This window comes from Dipodomys merriami, unplaced genomic scaffold (genome assembly GCF_024711535.1).
Source record: "Dipodomys merriami isolate MVZ:Mamm:240054 unplaced genomic scaffold, mDipMer1.0.p SCAF_10, whole genome shotgun sequence".
Taxonomy (NCBI): domain Eukaryota; kingdom Metazoa; phylum Chordata; class Mammalia; order Rodentia; family Heteromyidae; genus Dipodomys; species Dipodomys merriami.
Genome location: NW_027202271.1, coordinates 25145747 through 25161141, shown reverse-complemented (window position 1 = coordinate 25161141; position 15395 = coordinate 25145747). Strand labels below are relative to the sequence as shown.

Below are 15395 nucleotides of genomic sequence, written 5' to 3'. Positions count from 1 at the left end.
AAATGTTTTGCACAAATAAAAACAACTCTGCCAAAAAGTTAAATTTAAAATATATCCAGCATGTGCAATGAATGAGAAATGCTTAAGAGTGTGGTCAGAATTTTTGCTTTGCAGGTGGAAATTGGTTCTTAATGTATGTACTTCATCCCACTTTGGGTTTGGTCCATATTTTAATAGGCCCTCATCTGTATGAAATTTTCCTGGGGAGCAGGTTCTAGTCATTATACGTATTTATATTCATGAACTGCATAGGTATCAGAAGTAAAGTAAGCCATGTGAAAATTATTCAGGGATCTTACAAGTTTAAGGCCAGGAAATCATTAGGCTTTATTACTTAAAGCAACCCAATAAATTCTGCCACATTTTTCAGACTTTAAACTTGGGGCTTGTTGCTTATAGTGTGTTTAAGGTAAAAATCACTTTTAGAACTCAAGACTCCAGAGTACTGATGTAAGCAATCCTTTAGCAGGACAAGGTAGTACAAATGAAATACTTCTGACTGTGGTTCTTGAATGCTAAGAAAGCTCTAAGAAGTTCCCAAATCCCCAAGTTGTTGGGCTATTCTGTGTTTGCCATTTAAGTGTATCTTTTCTGGCCTGGTGGGAATACTAAGCTTCCCCAGGCCCTATACAGGACGCAGGATGCATAGCTGAATCTTGACCGATTGAATCCTCCTACTAAAGACTTCAACTCTCCTGCAAGTTATTGAAACAGGAAGCAGTTAGACTCTTTGTAGATTTTATTTTTTGTGCCAGTACTAGAGCTTGAACACAGGGCCTCACACTCGTTTTGCTTTTTCCACTGACGCTGCCTTTCTCTGCTGCCTGACGCTCACCACTTGAGCCGTACCTCTACTTTTTAACTTTTTAATATATATTTTTTTATTGTAAAGATACAGTACAGAGGGGTTACAGTTACATGAGCAAGGTAATGAGCCCATTTTCTATCAAGTATTGTTATACCCTCCTTTATAGTTCTCCTACCATCCCTTTTCTCCCCACCTCCCCAACTCCTTCCTCTCCTCCCCTCCCCCTGCAAAGTTGTAAAGTTCATTTTCAACATAGTGTCTTGTACATCTCATTGTTGCAATGGGTCATCCTGTATCCTTATTTCAGAATTTTGTTATTTCCCTTCCCCTCCCCAAATTAGAAAAATGTATATACAAGATGCAGGGCACCAGAATCAAATACAGTGACAACAGGGGTTGTACCATGGGGGAAGAGCATACAAAAGAAACAAAAAAAATCACATAATATGTTATAAGTACATTAAAAAGAAAAGCAACAAAGATAAAACCTCTTGTGTCCCTATCTTGGGGCTCATTTCGCTTAGCATCAGGTTATATGGTCATATGTACATAGCTTTTGACCTCTTTTGCTTGTCCTAGACATATACTAGTTATTGCAGATAAATGTGAATATTTCCAATTTACACACCAATCCTAAATACTTCCAGTCCCTAGCATTTTGTATGCAGGATACTTGACCTGTACCAATGAACTGAGAAAATGGCCATCTGTCCTGTGCATTCTGACAGTGCCAGGCAGTGAGGTGCTCTGCCCACTCTTGTCCATGCCAAAAAATGAGAGCTGATCCATTCCTCCACATGGCCAACATGCAAGCTTAGGGCTCAAGGCAGGCACTTTTTAGTTCAAGCATGCTTATAATGTGTGACCTCTGAGCAAGGAAGTTAAAATGCTCCATCTCATGGATAGCTAGATTTGAATTTTGAATGTGACAGTGAGAAAGTTCGTTGTATCAAAGCAATTCCCTAAGTGACTGTTTTTCTTACGACTTATGAACTGAGATTTGGGGGGATGGGGAGAAGCCATCTGCTCCTGAATGGTCTTCCAATGACTGAAGCAATGACTGCAGAGCAAACTGGAAGGGCTCCAGCAGAGCATTCCTGTCTGCTGTATCTAGCCCCACCCCATGGCCTCGGCCCTAGCATTTACTGAAGACTGTGCTTTGTTGCAAGGCCTTGCATGGTAGGTGCTTACAGTTGAGTGAGATGAGAGCAGAGTCTGTGTAACCTCCTATCCCACCAATGAGCCACTCCAGAAAATGGAACCATCTTGAATTTGAACTCAAAAATGAACTTTATAAAAAATGTGGTACCTATATACTATGGAATTTTACACAGCCATTAGAAAGAATAAAATAATGTCATTTGCAGGGAAATGGATGAAATAAGAACAAATCATGTTAAGCAAGGTAAGCCAAGATCAGAGAGACAGACAGCACATGTTCTTTCTGATATGCAGAGGTCAGATCTAAAACACACTGGGATATGACAAATTACCCAGGATTCTAGATACTTACATACAGTGAGATCAAAGGAGGATAGTCTTAGGAGAGAATTACAAAAGTGCAATGCCTAAGCCCCTCTTCATATTTATATAAAGTAATATATATACTGAAATGAACTCCTAAGATATGGAAACAAAAGACTGTTTTTAATTTTTTTTCTTTTTCGGGTGATTCTGTATTCTTTAACTTATATAAGATGTGGTCGTGTGTGTGTCTTCAGAAATGTGGGGGAAGGGCACAGACCTTGAGGAACCAGTGCAGCAGTGGAGCGCACCGGACATCGATAAAAGTGAATTGTACAAATGAGACAGCAGGGAAAGAAAGGGAGGGAATGAGGAAACAGATGGCACTGTGCAAAAGGAAATGTACTCATTACCAAACTCATGTAATTGTAACTCCTCTGTACATTACCTCTATAGCAACAATACATTAATATTTTTTTAAAACAAAAAAGCTTAGTTTCTCCCTTCTACCTTCAGCCCCATGCACCTTTGCTTACAAAACTTATCCTATCTGATGAAAAAATTGAAAATTAAGTATATGAATTTTCTTTGCTCATTCACTATTGGTGTTGAAATTCCAAAATTTATTTCTCTTAAAATATGAATTTTCTTGTCTTTGAACAATGGCCTGCCTCAATTTGCAAAACATCCTTGAGACTTATTTTGTCCTCTAAATGTGTGTGTGGCTTTTTCTTTCTATTTAGGCATTCATGCAGCCTCACTTACTGGGAAATGAGTTCACACATTTGGAGTTTCCAAGGCGAGTACAGAGAAAGGAGCTTGGAAAGAAGATGCTCTACAGGGACTTTAATATGACAGGCTGGTAAGAGCATGCCACCCGGGCACCACCTCAGAAAGAGAGAGAGAGAAAGAGAGAGAGAGAGAGAGAGAGAGAGAGAGAGAGAGAGAGAGAGAGAGAGAGAGAGAGAGAGAGAGAGTGTGTGTGTGTGTGTGATCACCATTATCAAAAGTGACTCACATTGTTGGGGCCAAGAGGTGATACAGCCTACATTTGTAAAGAACAAGGCCTTACATCTACCTACTCCTATTCTCCTGTTCTTGCTTAGGACTAGTGCTCAGATCCCAAGCTTTGTTATCCCTATGAAGCTGACTTAATTCTTCATTTTTGTATGGAGCCATCATTTGGAAACTTTCAAAACACATTAAATTTTTATGGTTACAAACCAGGGATATAGCACTGACCCCCACCCCAAATTATAAACCAGGTATATAAGGGCTTTGATTGGTCATTACAAGCCTATGCCTGTAATCTCAGCACCTAGTAGGCTGAGGCACAAAAATGGAGACTTTGAGGCTAGCCTGAGCCACATTATGAATTCAAAGTCAGCTTAAGCTACACAGCAAGACTTTTGCTTTAAAAAAAAAAAAAAGAAAGAAAGAAAGAAAAAGAAAAGAAAATAGAGTAGCCAAAGGGTATTTGCCACAGGCTTCTTGACCTAGATTGACATGGATGTGATTCCCAACTTGAATAAATACTTAACCCCTATTTTTATATGGATAAAGTGAAAAGAGAAACAAAAAAAGACTGAAACATTGTTGTGGAGACTGGAAGTAATGAGTTAGCTTCATTCCAAGCAGCCTTTGGTGTCTGGAAAAGATTAGTTCCAGGATTCTCTATAGAAACCAACATTTGAAGATGTGCAATCCCCCATAAGTAAAATAGCATGTATTTATTGTATATAGTATATGCTATATAGATCGTCTCTAAATTGTTGAAAATACCCAACATATGCAAATGTTCTGTAAGAAGTTGTCATACTATTTCATTTAGGGAATAAAAAAATGATATGGACATATCTACTGCAGATACTTAAAAAAAAATCCACCCAAAATTGTCTTGAATCCAAATTCTTACTTAACAAGGCATATCTTATTCCTAAAACACACCTGTATGCCTACCAGAACTGTTGACTAAGACCTCATCTGTTTGTTCCACCTGAACAAGAAACAGTGAGAGACTGAAGCAGTTGGTGGCAAATGCTTGTCACCAAGTGCTTCCACAATACAGGGCTAGTGTAGGAAGGGAGAATTTCCTCTTATGCCTTGGATCCTAATAAGTGAACCTCATACCTGTTTAACACAATTTCCCCTCTCCTTACTCTGTCCCCAACAAAAGCTAAGAAGTAGTTTTCATTATACTTCTCTATTGACTGAAATACTTAGTAATGGAGGATGACAACTGGGATTCCCATGTTAACTTCTTGGGCACATGTTGTCACAAAGGAACAAGTTGCACTGCCTAGGGAAGAGAAGGGGCTGACCCCTTAGGGGCTTTTGCTTGTCCTTTCCCAACTGCCAAAGATCCTCACCCAGATCCACTCTTCTTCCTCTAGCATGAAGTCAGCACACTATAGCTGGAGAGCCAAAGCCTACCCACCACCTGTTTTTACAAATAATTCTTTTTTAAAAAAAATTACAGCTATATGTGTTTGTTTACATTTAATCTATGACTACCTTCACAGTGCAACCAGGCAGTTAAATAGTTGTAACAAAGTCCATAAAGCCCACACAATCTCTAATATTTGCCCTGCTCTAAAACATGAATGGATTTGTCATAAAGAGCTCATGATCTTTGAACCTCTGAGTTGTTTTTTTTAAGAAGGTAAACTTTTATTAAGCCAAAGTTTGTAAGAGAAACTGAAAAGAAATTTCACACTTCAATAATATTTCCAGTTTGTCATTAAATGCAAAGTCACTATATTCCCTCACCATTCTCAGCAATGTGTATAAAAATGTTGGTGTTCAATTAATGTTTATTTTTTTTGTTGCTGTTTTTATTTTTTTATTTTTTATTTTTTTATTGTGAAAATACTGTACAGAGTGGTTACAATTACATGGGCAAGATAATGAGTACATTTCTTATCAAGCATTGTAGCCTCCTCCTTTGTTTCCCCTTCCCATCCCTTCCCTTCCCATCCTCCCTCTGTCCCCCCACCCAATCTTCCCCACTTCCCCACCCCCCTCTTCCCCCTCTCCCCCTCTCCCCCACACCAAAGTTGTAAAGTTCATTTTCAACATAACGACTTGTACATCTCATTGTTGCAGTGGGTCCACCCGTATCCATATTTAAATGATTTGTTTTTCCCTTCCCCTCCACAAATTATACCTACATCAAATACAGTGAAAGCAGGGGTTATACTGTGGGGGAGGGGCATACAAAGCAACAAAGAAATAATCTTATAAATGTGTTAGAAGCAATTGCATAAAAGAAAAAAATTTTTGAATACATATCTTAGGGTTCATTTCCCTAACATCATCTTATCTAACCTTTTCTGCTTGACTCAAACATATACTAGATATTGCAAATAAGGGAAACCATGGGACCTATGTTTCTTTGGGACTGGCTTACATCACTTAATATAATTTTTTCCAAGTCTTTCCATTTCCTAACAAATGGGGCAATGTCATTCTGATGGGAACCTCTGAGATTTTATGTCCTAGAGTGATTATTCTAACTCCAGCTGAGTTTTCTTATAAATTGATGTACATTTAGTCAGCAAAATCAGCACATCTGGCAGAGAAGTTGAGGGCGAGAACTAATGTATTTGAAAATATGTTAAGGATTTGATCTGAGTATTATAGAGATTATTATCTATTGATGACCTACCTACCTACTTACCTGCGTACCTATCTATTTGTGCCAGTGCTGGGACTTGAACTCAGAATTCTGTGCTCACCCTTGGCTTTTTGGCTGAAGGCTAGCACTCTACCTCTTGAGCCACACCTTCACTTTAGGCTGTTTCCCCCACCTAGTTAATAAGAGATAAAAGTCTCATGGATTCTCTTGGCCTGGCTGGCTTTGCACCTCAATGCCCTGAACTCAGTCCTTATTAGCTAGTATTATAGGCATGAGTCATCAGCACTCAGCTACTATAGAGTTTAGAAAATATTTAGGAACCTGTGTGGTTGTAAACAATATTTTTTTAAGTTGATCTAAAAGGACAGTGTGGGAAACGCCTAAGTACAAACAAAATACAAGAGGAAAAAATGCACTTTAAAGCAAAATCAGCTTGTATTGAGGCAACAAACTAACAGATATGAGAAACCAGACAAGAAATTTACATTAACTACAAATTGCCCTTTGTATATTCCTGGCAAAAATAATTAAATGGAAGCAGTGTTTGAAAAGGCTCTATCTTAAAAGAAACTTTGAAGAGACTGGCTCCAGAAAGCAGATTTGGGTGTCCAGGAAAAAACGCATGGAAATATCAGTATGAGATCTCCAGGACTAAGTACAAGGTTCTAAAAAAGAAAGAAGTTAAAAAACAGAAAAAGGAAAGGAACAAGAAACAAGGTGGCTGAAACCAAGGGATTTCTATTTATCCATCACTATCTTCATTATCTATTTAAATATGCCTTCTCAGCTAGTATAGACTAGCTTCTGGGGGTGATAAGAACACCAGAGCCACATCCTATAGTCCATTGACTGGTCACATAGTAAAACGGTTGCAAATGTTTATTGGCCAAAAGAAAAGTGGTATAGTCAACAAAATTTATAGGGGTCAGGCCAACATTGCGGACAGTCAGTGTGACCGGTGTGAGTGGAGCATTGCCTTTGAGACACTGAACTTTAAAACAAGGCTTGTTTGTATGTTCTTCCTATGCCAGAAAGGCAAATCAGATCAAAGCCTTCAGCATTTGTAAATATCATGCCTAAAATGGTGCCAAACAGAAGAGTATATTTGTTGCAGACACTTAGTGTCAATTCATGGATAGAACAACTTAATGTACTAGCTTTCCAAAGCACTTCTAATAGATGATTGGTAGACATTCTACTTTAATGTATAAGATGCTTCCAAAAGCTGAGAACAGTCCACTCAAGCACTATGATGAGATAAGCTTTTTATAAACTCAATCTCTTCCAGGTATGCTTTCTGGAGAGAGTGGCTTGTGTATCTTTTCCTTTAAGAAGTGGCTGAAGATTGCCTTTTTAATTTTTCAAATGTACATAATTTCAGGAGCTATGTTACATCAAGCTTGGTGTGCTCAAATCCCCCATTCATGCTCTCCACCCTGCTGTGGGGTGGGGTGGAAGGATCCTGCAGCACAGATAAGCAGTCCGTAAATGCCTGTTTTTAATTATATGAAACTTCACAGAAACCACTAAATAATTGAGGAGTCAGGACTAAGAATGGCTTCTGTCAGACATGATTTGATTTGTTTTCAGCATAATTCCCAACATGGCTGTTGACTCACAAGATTAACTATGAGCAGAGATTTATGCATACCTTTGTGTGCTTCCTACTTGTTCCTTCTTTAGATTTGAAACCGGGACTTGTAGAGAAGGAAATATTTTTTGTGTTCCTTGGGGTAACTTGGGAACATTATATTTTTTGTGTTCCTTGGGGTAACTTGGGAACATTGCAGTTTAAACCATAATTTTTGTAATCCCCTTTCCCCATATTTAATGAGCCCCTTTTAATAATATTTTTGCACTCTGACATAAAGCTTCAGACCAAACAAATTTGTTTTCTGGGACTTAAAGAAGATGGAATCAGCTGTCATTCCTAGTTGCTTGGTGGGAAAGGTCTGTAAAATCAATGCCATAGAAAGGGAGGTAAGAAACCGTATCTGATTTCTTTTCTCACTAACGTCTTCAGTTACTACAAAGGTGTAGGAAAGGGTTGAAAGTAGACTGGTGAGCATTTGGAAGGTGTCATGGGCAAGGTTGAAAATGAGTTCTTAGTCCTACTTTTGTTTCTTGGCTTCAGAGGTAGCCTTGAACTCATTTCTGTGAAAACTGTAACAGGGTCCACCCCCACTGCTAAGCCGTTTAATCCTTGTAGTAAATTCCTAATTGTGTAGATTTTTATGTCCCCCTTCTCTCCCATTAATTATGATCGTAATGGGGCTGGCTGACAGTTATTAGAACTATAGGGTAGGCACTGTGAATGGGAGCTTTGCCCAATTCCTCATATTGAACTCATAAAACAGCCCTGTGACTTAGGAACATTTTATAGATGAAGAAATCGAGGCACAGAGGCTAACTCTTTCAAGGCTGGAATATGAAGCCAGGCATGTAATTCAGAGTGCACACTATTGGCTACTGCCAACTGTGGAATGATTCCCTTTGTTCCCATTTCAAAGTTGACCAAATAGAGACTCAGGCATTCAGTGGTTTACCCAGTTTTCATCAATAAACAAGGATCAGAATAAGGACTGCCGAGGTTTCTGCCCCTTATTTTAGAATTTTGATGCAATGTACAAATATCTTTGGGCTAAGACTAGACATCTTTACTCAGTTTTGAACTCTGGTATAAATTTAAACAGGAGATTTCTTTCTACTTGGACAGAGTCTTCTTGATAATTCATTAGCGAATGAGAGGATGGAATGAAGCATTTTAGGAACGAGACAGCAGTGACTTTTCTAGCTCCTAGACCACTGGTCAGATTAAACAGAGATGCTTTATACTCATCACCCTGATCTGTACTTGATTTTGGGGGATGGTAATGGTGGAGCAGATCCTAAGCCTCCTGTGCTTAGGAAAATTGCCTGCTCTCATTAGAGGAGCACCATGCCAGCATTCTGTGATGTGTCTGTAGCAGGAAGGAAGGAGGGTAGAGGATGTCAGCTCTGGGAAGCCATGTCTCATAATTAAGGATGAGTCTGTTGCCTCCTGACAGGGATCCTTCCCCACCCTCCTGATTTCTCAGAGACCATGGAGCAGCTTGGCAGGCCCAGATTGTTTAGAGGACAAAAGGTTATTGTCACCATGCTTGTCATAATGAAATTGGTCTCTTCCTTGACTCCCCCACCTCCTACTCCCCTCCTTCCTCTCCTCTGATAGTTAGCTAAGTGGCTTGATTTACAAACCCTTTGTCTACCCCAGCACTGACTTGGTCCCTGGCGTGGCCTCCCTGTGCTCTCCCAGCACCCATGCAAGCTCTCACCTTCTGTGCCTGGTGTTATTGGTCCTGGTGCCAGAATCTCCCAAGCAAGGGCCCTCCCCTTACCCCCACCCTCCAGCCCTTTGTGCTGAGCTGCTATTGCAGGGTTAGCACTGTAGCTGGCATTGTGTCCTCTTGAGCGCTCTGTGTCCTGACCCGCCCTCTGAGCTGTCTCAGGTCATAATTTGCTGGCAAGCATCTATGTTAGCGACTGGAAACAACAGTTTCTCACAGCTGGCTTTGTGGCACCAGGTCCCTCCTCCTGTGAGTGCTGGTGATTTTGCTTTCTCATGTAGGACCAGTGTTCTTCATGCCCTGCATCCAGCCACATGGGGTAACAAGCCAGCTGGGGGCCCAGAATGACATTGGTGTGGGAGGGGGCTGTGACTTCACCCCTTGGCTTCAGGCCAGATTCTCTGGCAGCTGTTCTTGGGCTGATGGGATTTATAGAGAGAGCAAAGGCCAAAGAAGAAAAGTCTGTCATATGAATTTGAAATTGTTTCCAGATGGTTCTGTTCATGAACAAGGCACACCAGAATTCATCCTTTTAAGCAACCAGAATTCTTCCTTTGTGATGATCTCGTTTCTGGGGAGAGGTTGTAAGGAGAGTACTGCCTTGGGTGACAGGCTTTTTAAAGTTGTGCCTTGCCAACAAGGTATCTCCTTTGTAAAAGTGCTCCCTTTGCCCATGTAGGGAACGGGAGACTTCATTGTGCTTTTTTGAGCTTCTGGAAAAGGCAGCTTCCACTAGAAAGATTCCAGAGATGGTAACCTTTTATTCTTGTCTCTTGCAGCCCTTAACATTTTATGACTCTAACTTAATGATGTGTCAGGATAATTTTCCCTCCTCTGTTTCCCTTAAAACGATGAGCAAATCGGGAGATTTTCCATGGGGAACAGAGTGGAGTTAACCATCATTTTCTCCATTCATCACTCCTTACTTTGATGAAGGTAAAGGAAACCTTTTGCATTCTCTGTGCATGTAGCCTGTAGCTACATGTGGCTATTTACATCTCAATTCACTAAAGTTAAGTAAAATTAAAAATAAAGGGGCTAGGAATGTGGCTTAGACATAGAGTGCTTGCCTAGCATGTATGAGGCCCTGGGTTCGATTCCTCAGCACCACATAAAGAGAAAAAGCTGGAAGTGGAGCTGTGGCTCCAGAGTCCAGGCCTTGAGTTCAAGCCCCAGGACTGGTTAAAAAAAAAAATTCTCCATGTTTCACTAGCTGTGTCACAATTACTCAGTAGCCATTGAACATTCAACAGCACCATGTTGAAAAAACCAAGCACAGACAGGGAAAACCAAATGGCCTCCATTCTCTGTGGCGCCTGAGTCAGAGCGGGGATGGGCTTCGTCTCATCTTCCCCATCACCAGAATCGTGTTTAGGAATGACTGACTTGTTCTCCAGCTCTCACTCCTGCTGGCCACAAAGGGACCCCAGTTCATTTCAGCCTTTAACCTCTTCTTGCTTTTCCTTTCACTAGACCCTAAGAATCTGATTAAAAGGCATCTTCCTTTCTAAGCCTCTCCATTCTGTTGGGAGTGACCTTTATTCTCTGTCTGCAGCCTAGAGTCCAGCGGAGCCATGGAAGGCACAGTTCCAGTCTTGGCCATCCAAATATTTTCTGTAGAGTAGAATTCACTAGGGGCAGCCCCAGGATGGTCTGGAGCTGCAGGGTCAAGTTTTACAATTACTGTAGATATAACTTCTATCTTCTTCCTAGCTCTTCTTCAGTGCCCTCTGATAGCACGTTCGGGCAGGCTGACAAGGCAGTGGATGAACAGATTGAGAAATGCCGTAGAATGCTCTGGGAAGCCAACTCCAGAGTAGCACTCGCATTTAATACAAATTGATTTATTGAATCAAGCACAGAAACCCTGTTACAAAAACCCCAGGCTTCCTCCTCCCCATGACCACCTAATAAAGCTGCCCCAACTGACACTCCTCATTAGCTTTCCAACTACTCCCCAGGCAGTTTTTAAAGAGACAGTATCCCTCTTTGGGGAATGAATTTATATGTTAGCCATGCCTGTGGGTCTAATTAGCTCAGAGTCAGTAGTCAGTAGTCTTACTTGGAAAGCCTGCATTTCGCAACAGCTCCACTCTTGAATTTTAAAGAGTAATTGAAAATTCCAAACTCCATGCTTCCCCCCCCCCCGTTTTTTTTGTCTTTAATCATTCTGAACCCAGTCTTTGGAAATTTACCTACAGATGCCTCTGACTTGTATTTGGGAGGCACAGAAGGATCTTTCAGTCCCGCCCCAGTGCAAATCCTCATATTACTGTTGTGCCACAGACCACACTGGCAGGCTTTTTAGACTCACCAGAGAAATATCACATTCTAATTTTATAATTACTTCACAAGAAAGCAGGCCTTTCCCTAGTGAAACCTGGTACTCATTTCCTCCCAGCAACTCATATTTTCATAATTTAATGATTATGGGCCACCTTGGCAGCAGTCTAATTGGCTGAGAGCAATCTGAAAATCTGACAGAGAAAGGGAGAGGATGGTTAACATTTCAAAGAATGTTAACCCCTGAACCCTCAATGGATTATCCATAATGGGGATTGGCTAGAGCAGGGATTAGGTACCCCAAAATCTTCATTGTCTGCCTAAATTCCAGTGGGGGCTGGGACTGTCACAATAGGTCAACCCCACACGGAAAGGGGCCTCTCCCAGGCTCAAAGAACCCAAGATGATGGATAGTTATTTGCAGTGTGCATGTTCTGCATCTTTTCAAGATTTGCAGCTCTGGCTGCAGGAGCAGCAGGGAAGAAAGCTGTCCCTGTGGTGTGCAACACATCTCCTGACACTGATGAATGACTCCCTACTCTCTGCCCAACGCAGGAGTCCACAGGAAGCTATAGGGTCTTTACAAATGGTCACCAGCCAAGAGAGATGGGCTTTGCCAGGCCATGGGGAGAGGAAAGAAAAGCCACACCTCACCAGCTCGCTCCCTATTGATGAAGCACCCACCCAGCACACATGTATACCCAGAGGCTCTCACATCTCTGCTTCAGTGATAACTGGAGGCCTAATGTTTCCAAAGTAGTCAGACTACTTCCAAGGCTGTCTTTCTCTCTTAGACACTTTGAACAGTCACGGCATTTACCTGTACCCACTGACATACCCATGAGCAGAGTGATTGTACCATTCATCCCCCATGACTAATACGTGGGGGTGCACAGTCCCTATGCAATCGTATGTAACTCCAAGTCATAAGGGAAAGTTTTAGAATATCAAGAGCTTACAAAAATCTCCATTGAAGAGGAAGTGTACTTTGGGCCATTGAACCCTCCAGGGCACTCATTTATATTTGGCACACCTTGCTTGTACATGTGTGTGGCATAGGAGATAGTAAGTAGTGTTAAAACTGGGATAGAAAAGCCAGACTGCATGACTAGGTGAGTTCCCACCTGTTCGGCTTGAACAAACCACGTCACTGCTGGCAGTTGTGGTTTCTCCATTTATAAAATGGAGCTGATTATAGTTGCCAATAGTCATGCAAGTTATTACAGCAGGTGCCTTAAACAAAAAGCCTGGCATGTAGTAAGTGCCAGATAAATGTCTAATTCTATAATTTTTACATGCCATGGATGGTAGAAGGATCCAGAGGCTTATGACATAGCGTGTGTTTGATGCTTATTCCTGAGGCAATGTGAAGATTAGAAAGGTGGTTTAGTGATGAAGCTTGAGGTGTGCTGGCCTACACGCAGGGCCGATGCCAATGGAAGGATAGCTCAGCACAGAGGAGGTGGGGCCTGAATGTATGTGAAGAAACACCATCAGGACGGCCAGAAAGTCGTGTCATGCCTCCCTTTCTGTGCCTCGGCATTCATTGATTGGGTGTTTTCTGTTTTTTTTTTTTTTTTGGTCGGTCATGGGGCTTGAACTCTGGGCCTGGGAGCTGTCCCTCAGCTCTTCAGCTCAAGGCGAGCGCTCTACCACTTGAGCTACAGCGCCACTTCCGGTTTTCTGGTGGTATATTGGAGATAGGAGTCTCATGGTCTCTCCTGCCCGGGCTGGCTTTGAACCACGATCCTCAGATCTCAGCCTCCTGAGTAGCTAGGATTACAGGCGTGAGCCACCAGCGCCCGGCTGGTGTTTTCTGTTTTATCAGCATTCCCCCCCACACACATACACAACTTTATTCTTTTTTTGGGGGGGGGGGTCCGGTCGTGGGCCAGAACTCTGGGCCTGGGCGCTGTCCCTCAGCTCTTCAGCTCAAGGCTAGCGCTCTACCACTTGAGCCACAGCACCACTTTTGGCTTTTTTCTTTTTGCTTATGTGGTGCTGAGGAATTGAACCCAGGGCCTCATGCATGCAAGGCAAGCGCTCTACCACTGAGCCACCTTCCCAGCCCTTTATTCTAGTCTCTATGATGTTACTAAGTGATTCAGTACTGGCACCTTGGAAATTTATTGAAAACTACCATTTTACCTTTAGAACTATTCTTAAAGTCCCAGCAATGGGGAAAAGAGACTGTTAGAACATAGACAAATTTAAGAAAATAATAACAGGCTGCTAAAAAGTTCTCAAAAAGAAAAAAAGCCCACAGTAGTGATAGAAAGAATGGTTGGTTTTGGGGGCTGGGAAAGTGGCTCAGTGGTAGAGCGTTTGCCTTGCATGCCTGAGACCCTGGGTTCGATTCCTCAGCACCACATAAGAAAAAAAGAAAAAAGCCAGAAGTGGCACTGTAGCTCAAGTGGTAGAGCGCTAACCTTGAGCTGAAGAGCTGAGGGACAGCGCCCAGGCCCAGAGTTCAGGCCCCACGACCGGACCCAAAAAAAATTTTTTTTTTAAATTTAAAAATTAAAAAAAAAAGAATGGTTGGTTTTGAGAGGGGAGATTGAGTTTGGGAATGGCTTCATGGAGAAGGAAGACCTGAGTCAGGAGTGAGGTTTTGGGAGAGTTGGGGACTGGAGAGGTAGACATTGAGCCAAGGACCCAGCACTAGCAGAAATCTAGAGGAGTGAAAATAGAATGTGTGTTTTGGGAATGTGGAAGCCAAAGATAATATGACAATGTCTTAACCAACATCATAGAAGAGGAGGCTCAGCTGGGCTGCAAGAGGGTCCTAGAAGCTCCCTGTCATGCATGGCATTAACCCTTTATTGATCACTGCATCATAGAGACTCCCAGCAGGGCCCTGAGAAGCAGATGGAGAGCATTCACAAGGCTCAAACAGTCCTTTGCCAGCCAAGAGAGAAAGATGTCAGTGTTTTGACCTGGATAATAATCCTGATAGGAGCCTCACAGAAGTGACTTGCAGGAGGAAGTGCTGCCATAGAACAGGGTGAAAATGAAGCCAATGGTTGAGCTCAACAAGTAGATTGGAGTCAATTCTTGGGGAATGTTGAATGCCATCTACAAATAATGATGAAAGCTATAATAACAGTCTGTGGACTGACAGGTTTAGTAACCTGTCATCCAAATTCCTGCCCCTGCCTCCAGGGATTCAGGCACACCCATAACTGGGGTAGGGATGGGGGGTGGTTCACCTTCCCCCATGAAGACAAGATGCCAGACCCTACCATCTACCATGTGGCCAAGATGGTGCCAGCCAGACCCAATCTTCACTTCACTTCACTTATGCAAGATTTTTCATGGTTCTCAAGACACAAAAAACTTGGAATGCATCAAGGCTTGCTTTGAGGTACTTTGTCCAGTGTAGAATTACCCACTTCAGGACATTTGAATGGAAAAATGTGTAAAGCTGTGTCACAGAGTCCCAAGTGTGGCTTCTCCTAGGGAGGGGGTGTCTGCAGAGCCCCTTGCTCAGATACAAATGCCAGGATAGTCAGAACAGGAGAAGCTTTGTAAGTAAGGACTGCAGGGACCACCACAGAGGAACTGGCCAGTCCAGAAGGAACCCTGACTGAAACAATCTATGTACTGTTTTCTCACCATCATTGTAGCTGTGTGGTCAGTTTTGATCATCTCCTGATTTGCAGGAGATGATTGACTTGTTCTCGTGCAATATTATATATATATATATGCAATAAAAGTCATACTTGTTTCAGAATGAATGGCTCCTGAGAAAGTAGAAATCACTCTCGATTTGTGGTCTCAAATGGTGTAAGTGTCTCTGATTCAGGTGCTGGGGGAGCTCTAATGTTACTGGTGAAAATATGAAGCTCTCCTAGTGCTTATACTTTATTTAGCCAGT

At 42.0% G+C, this 15395-nt stretch overlaps 1 protein-coding gene across 2 annotated transcripts in view; it reads left to right on the top strand.

The window, feature by feature from the left end:
* Ppm1h (protein phosphatase, Mg2+/Mn2+ dependent 1H) overlaps positions 1–15395 on the top strand; it is a 200921-nt gene that overhangs the window by 140525 nt on the left and 45001 nt on the right. For both annotated transcript variants that reach the window (XM_069987868.1, XM_069987877.1), the window contains exon 6: positions 3016–3134. In XM_069987868.1, the coding sequence (XP_069843969.1) occupies positions 3016–3134 (119 nt within the window). The remainder of the gene's footprint in view (positions 1–3015; positions 3135–15395) is intronic.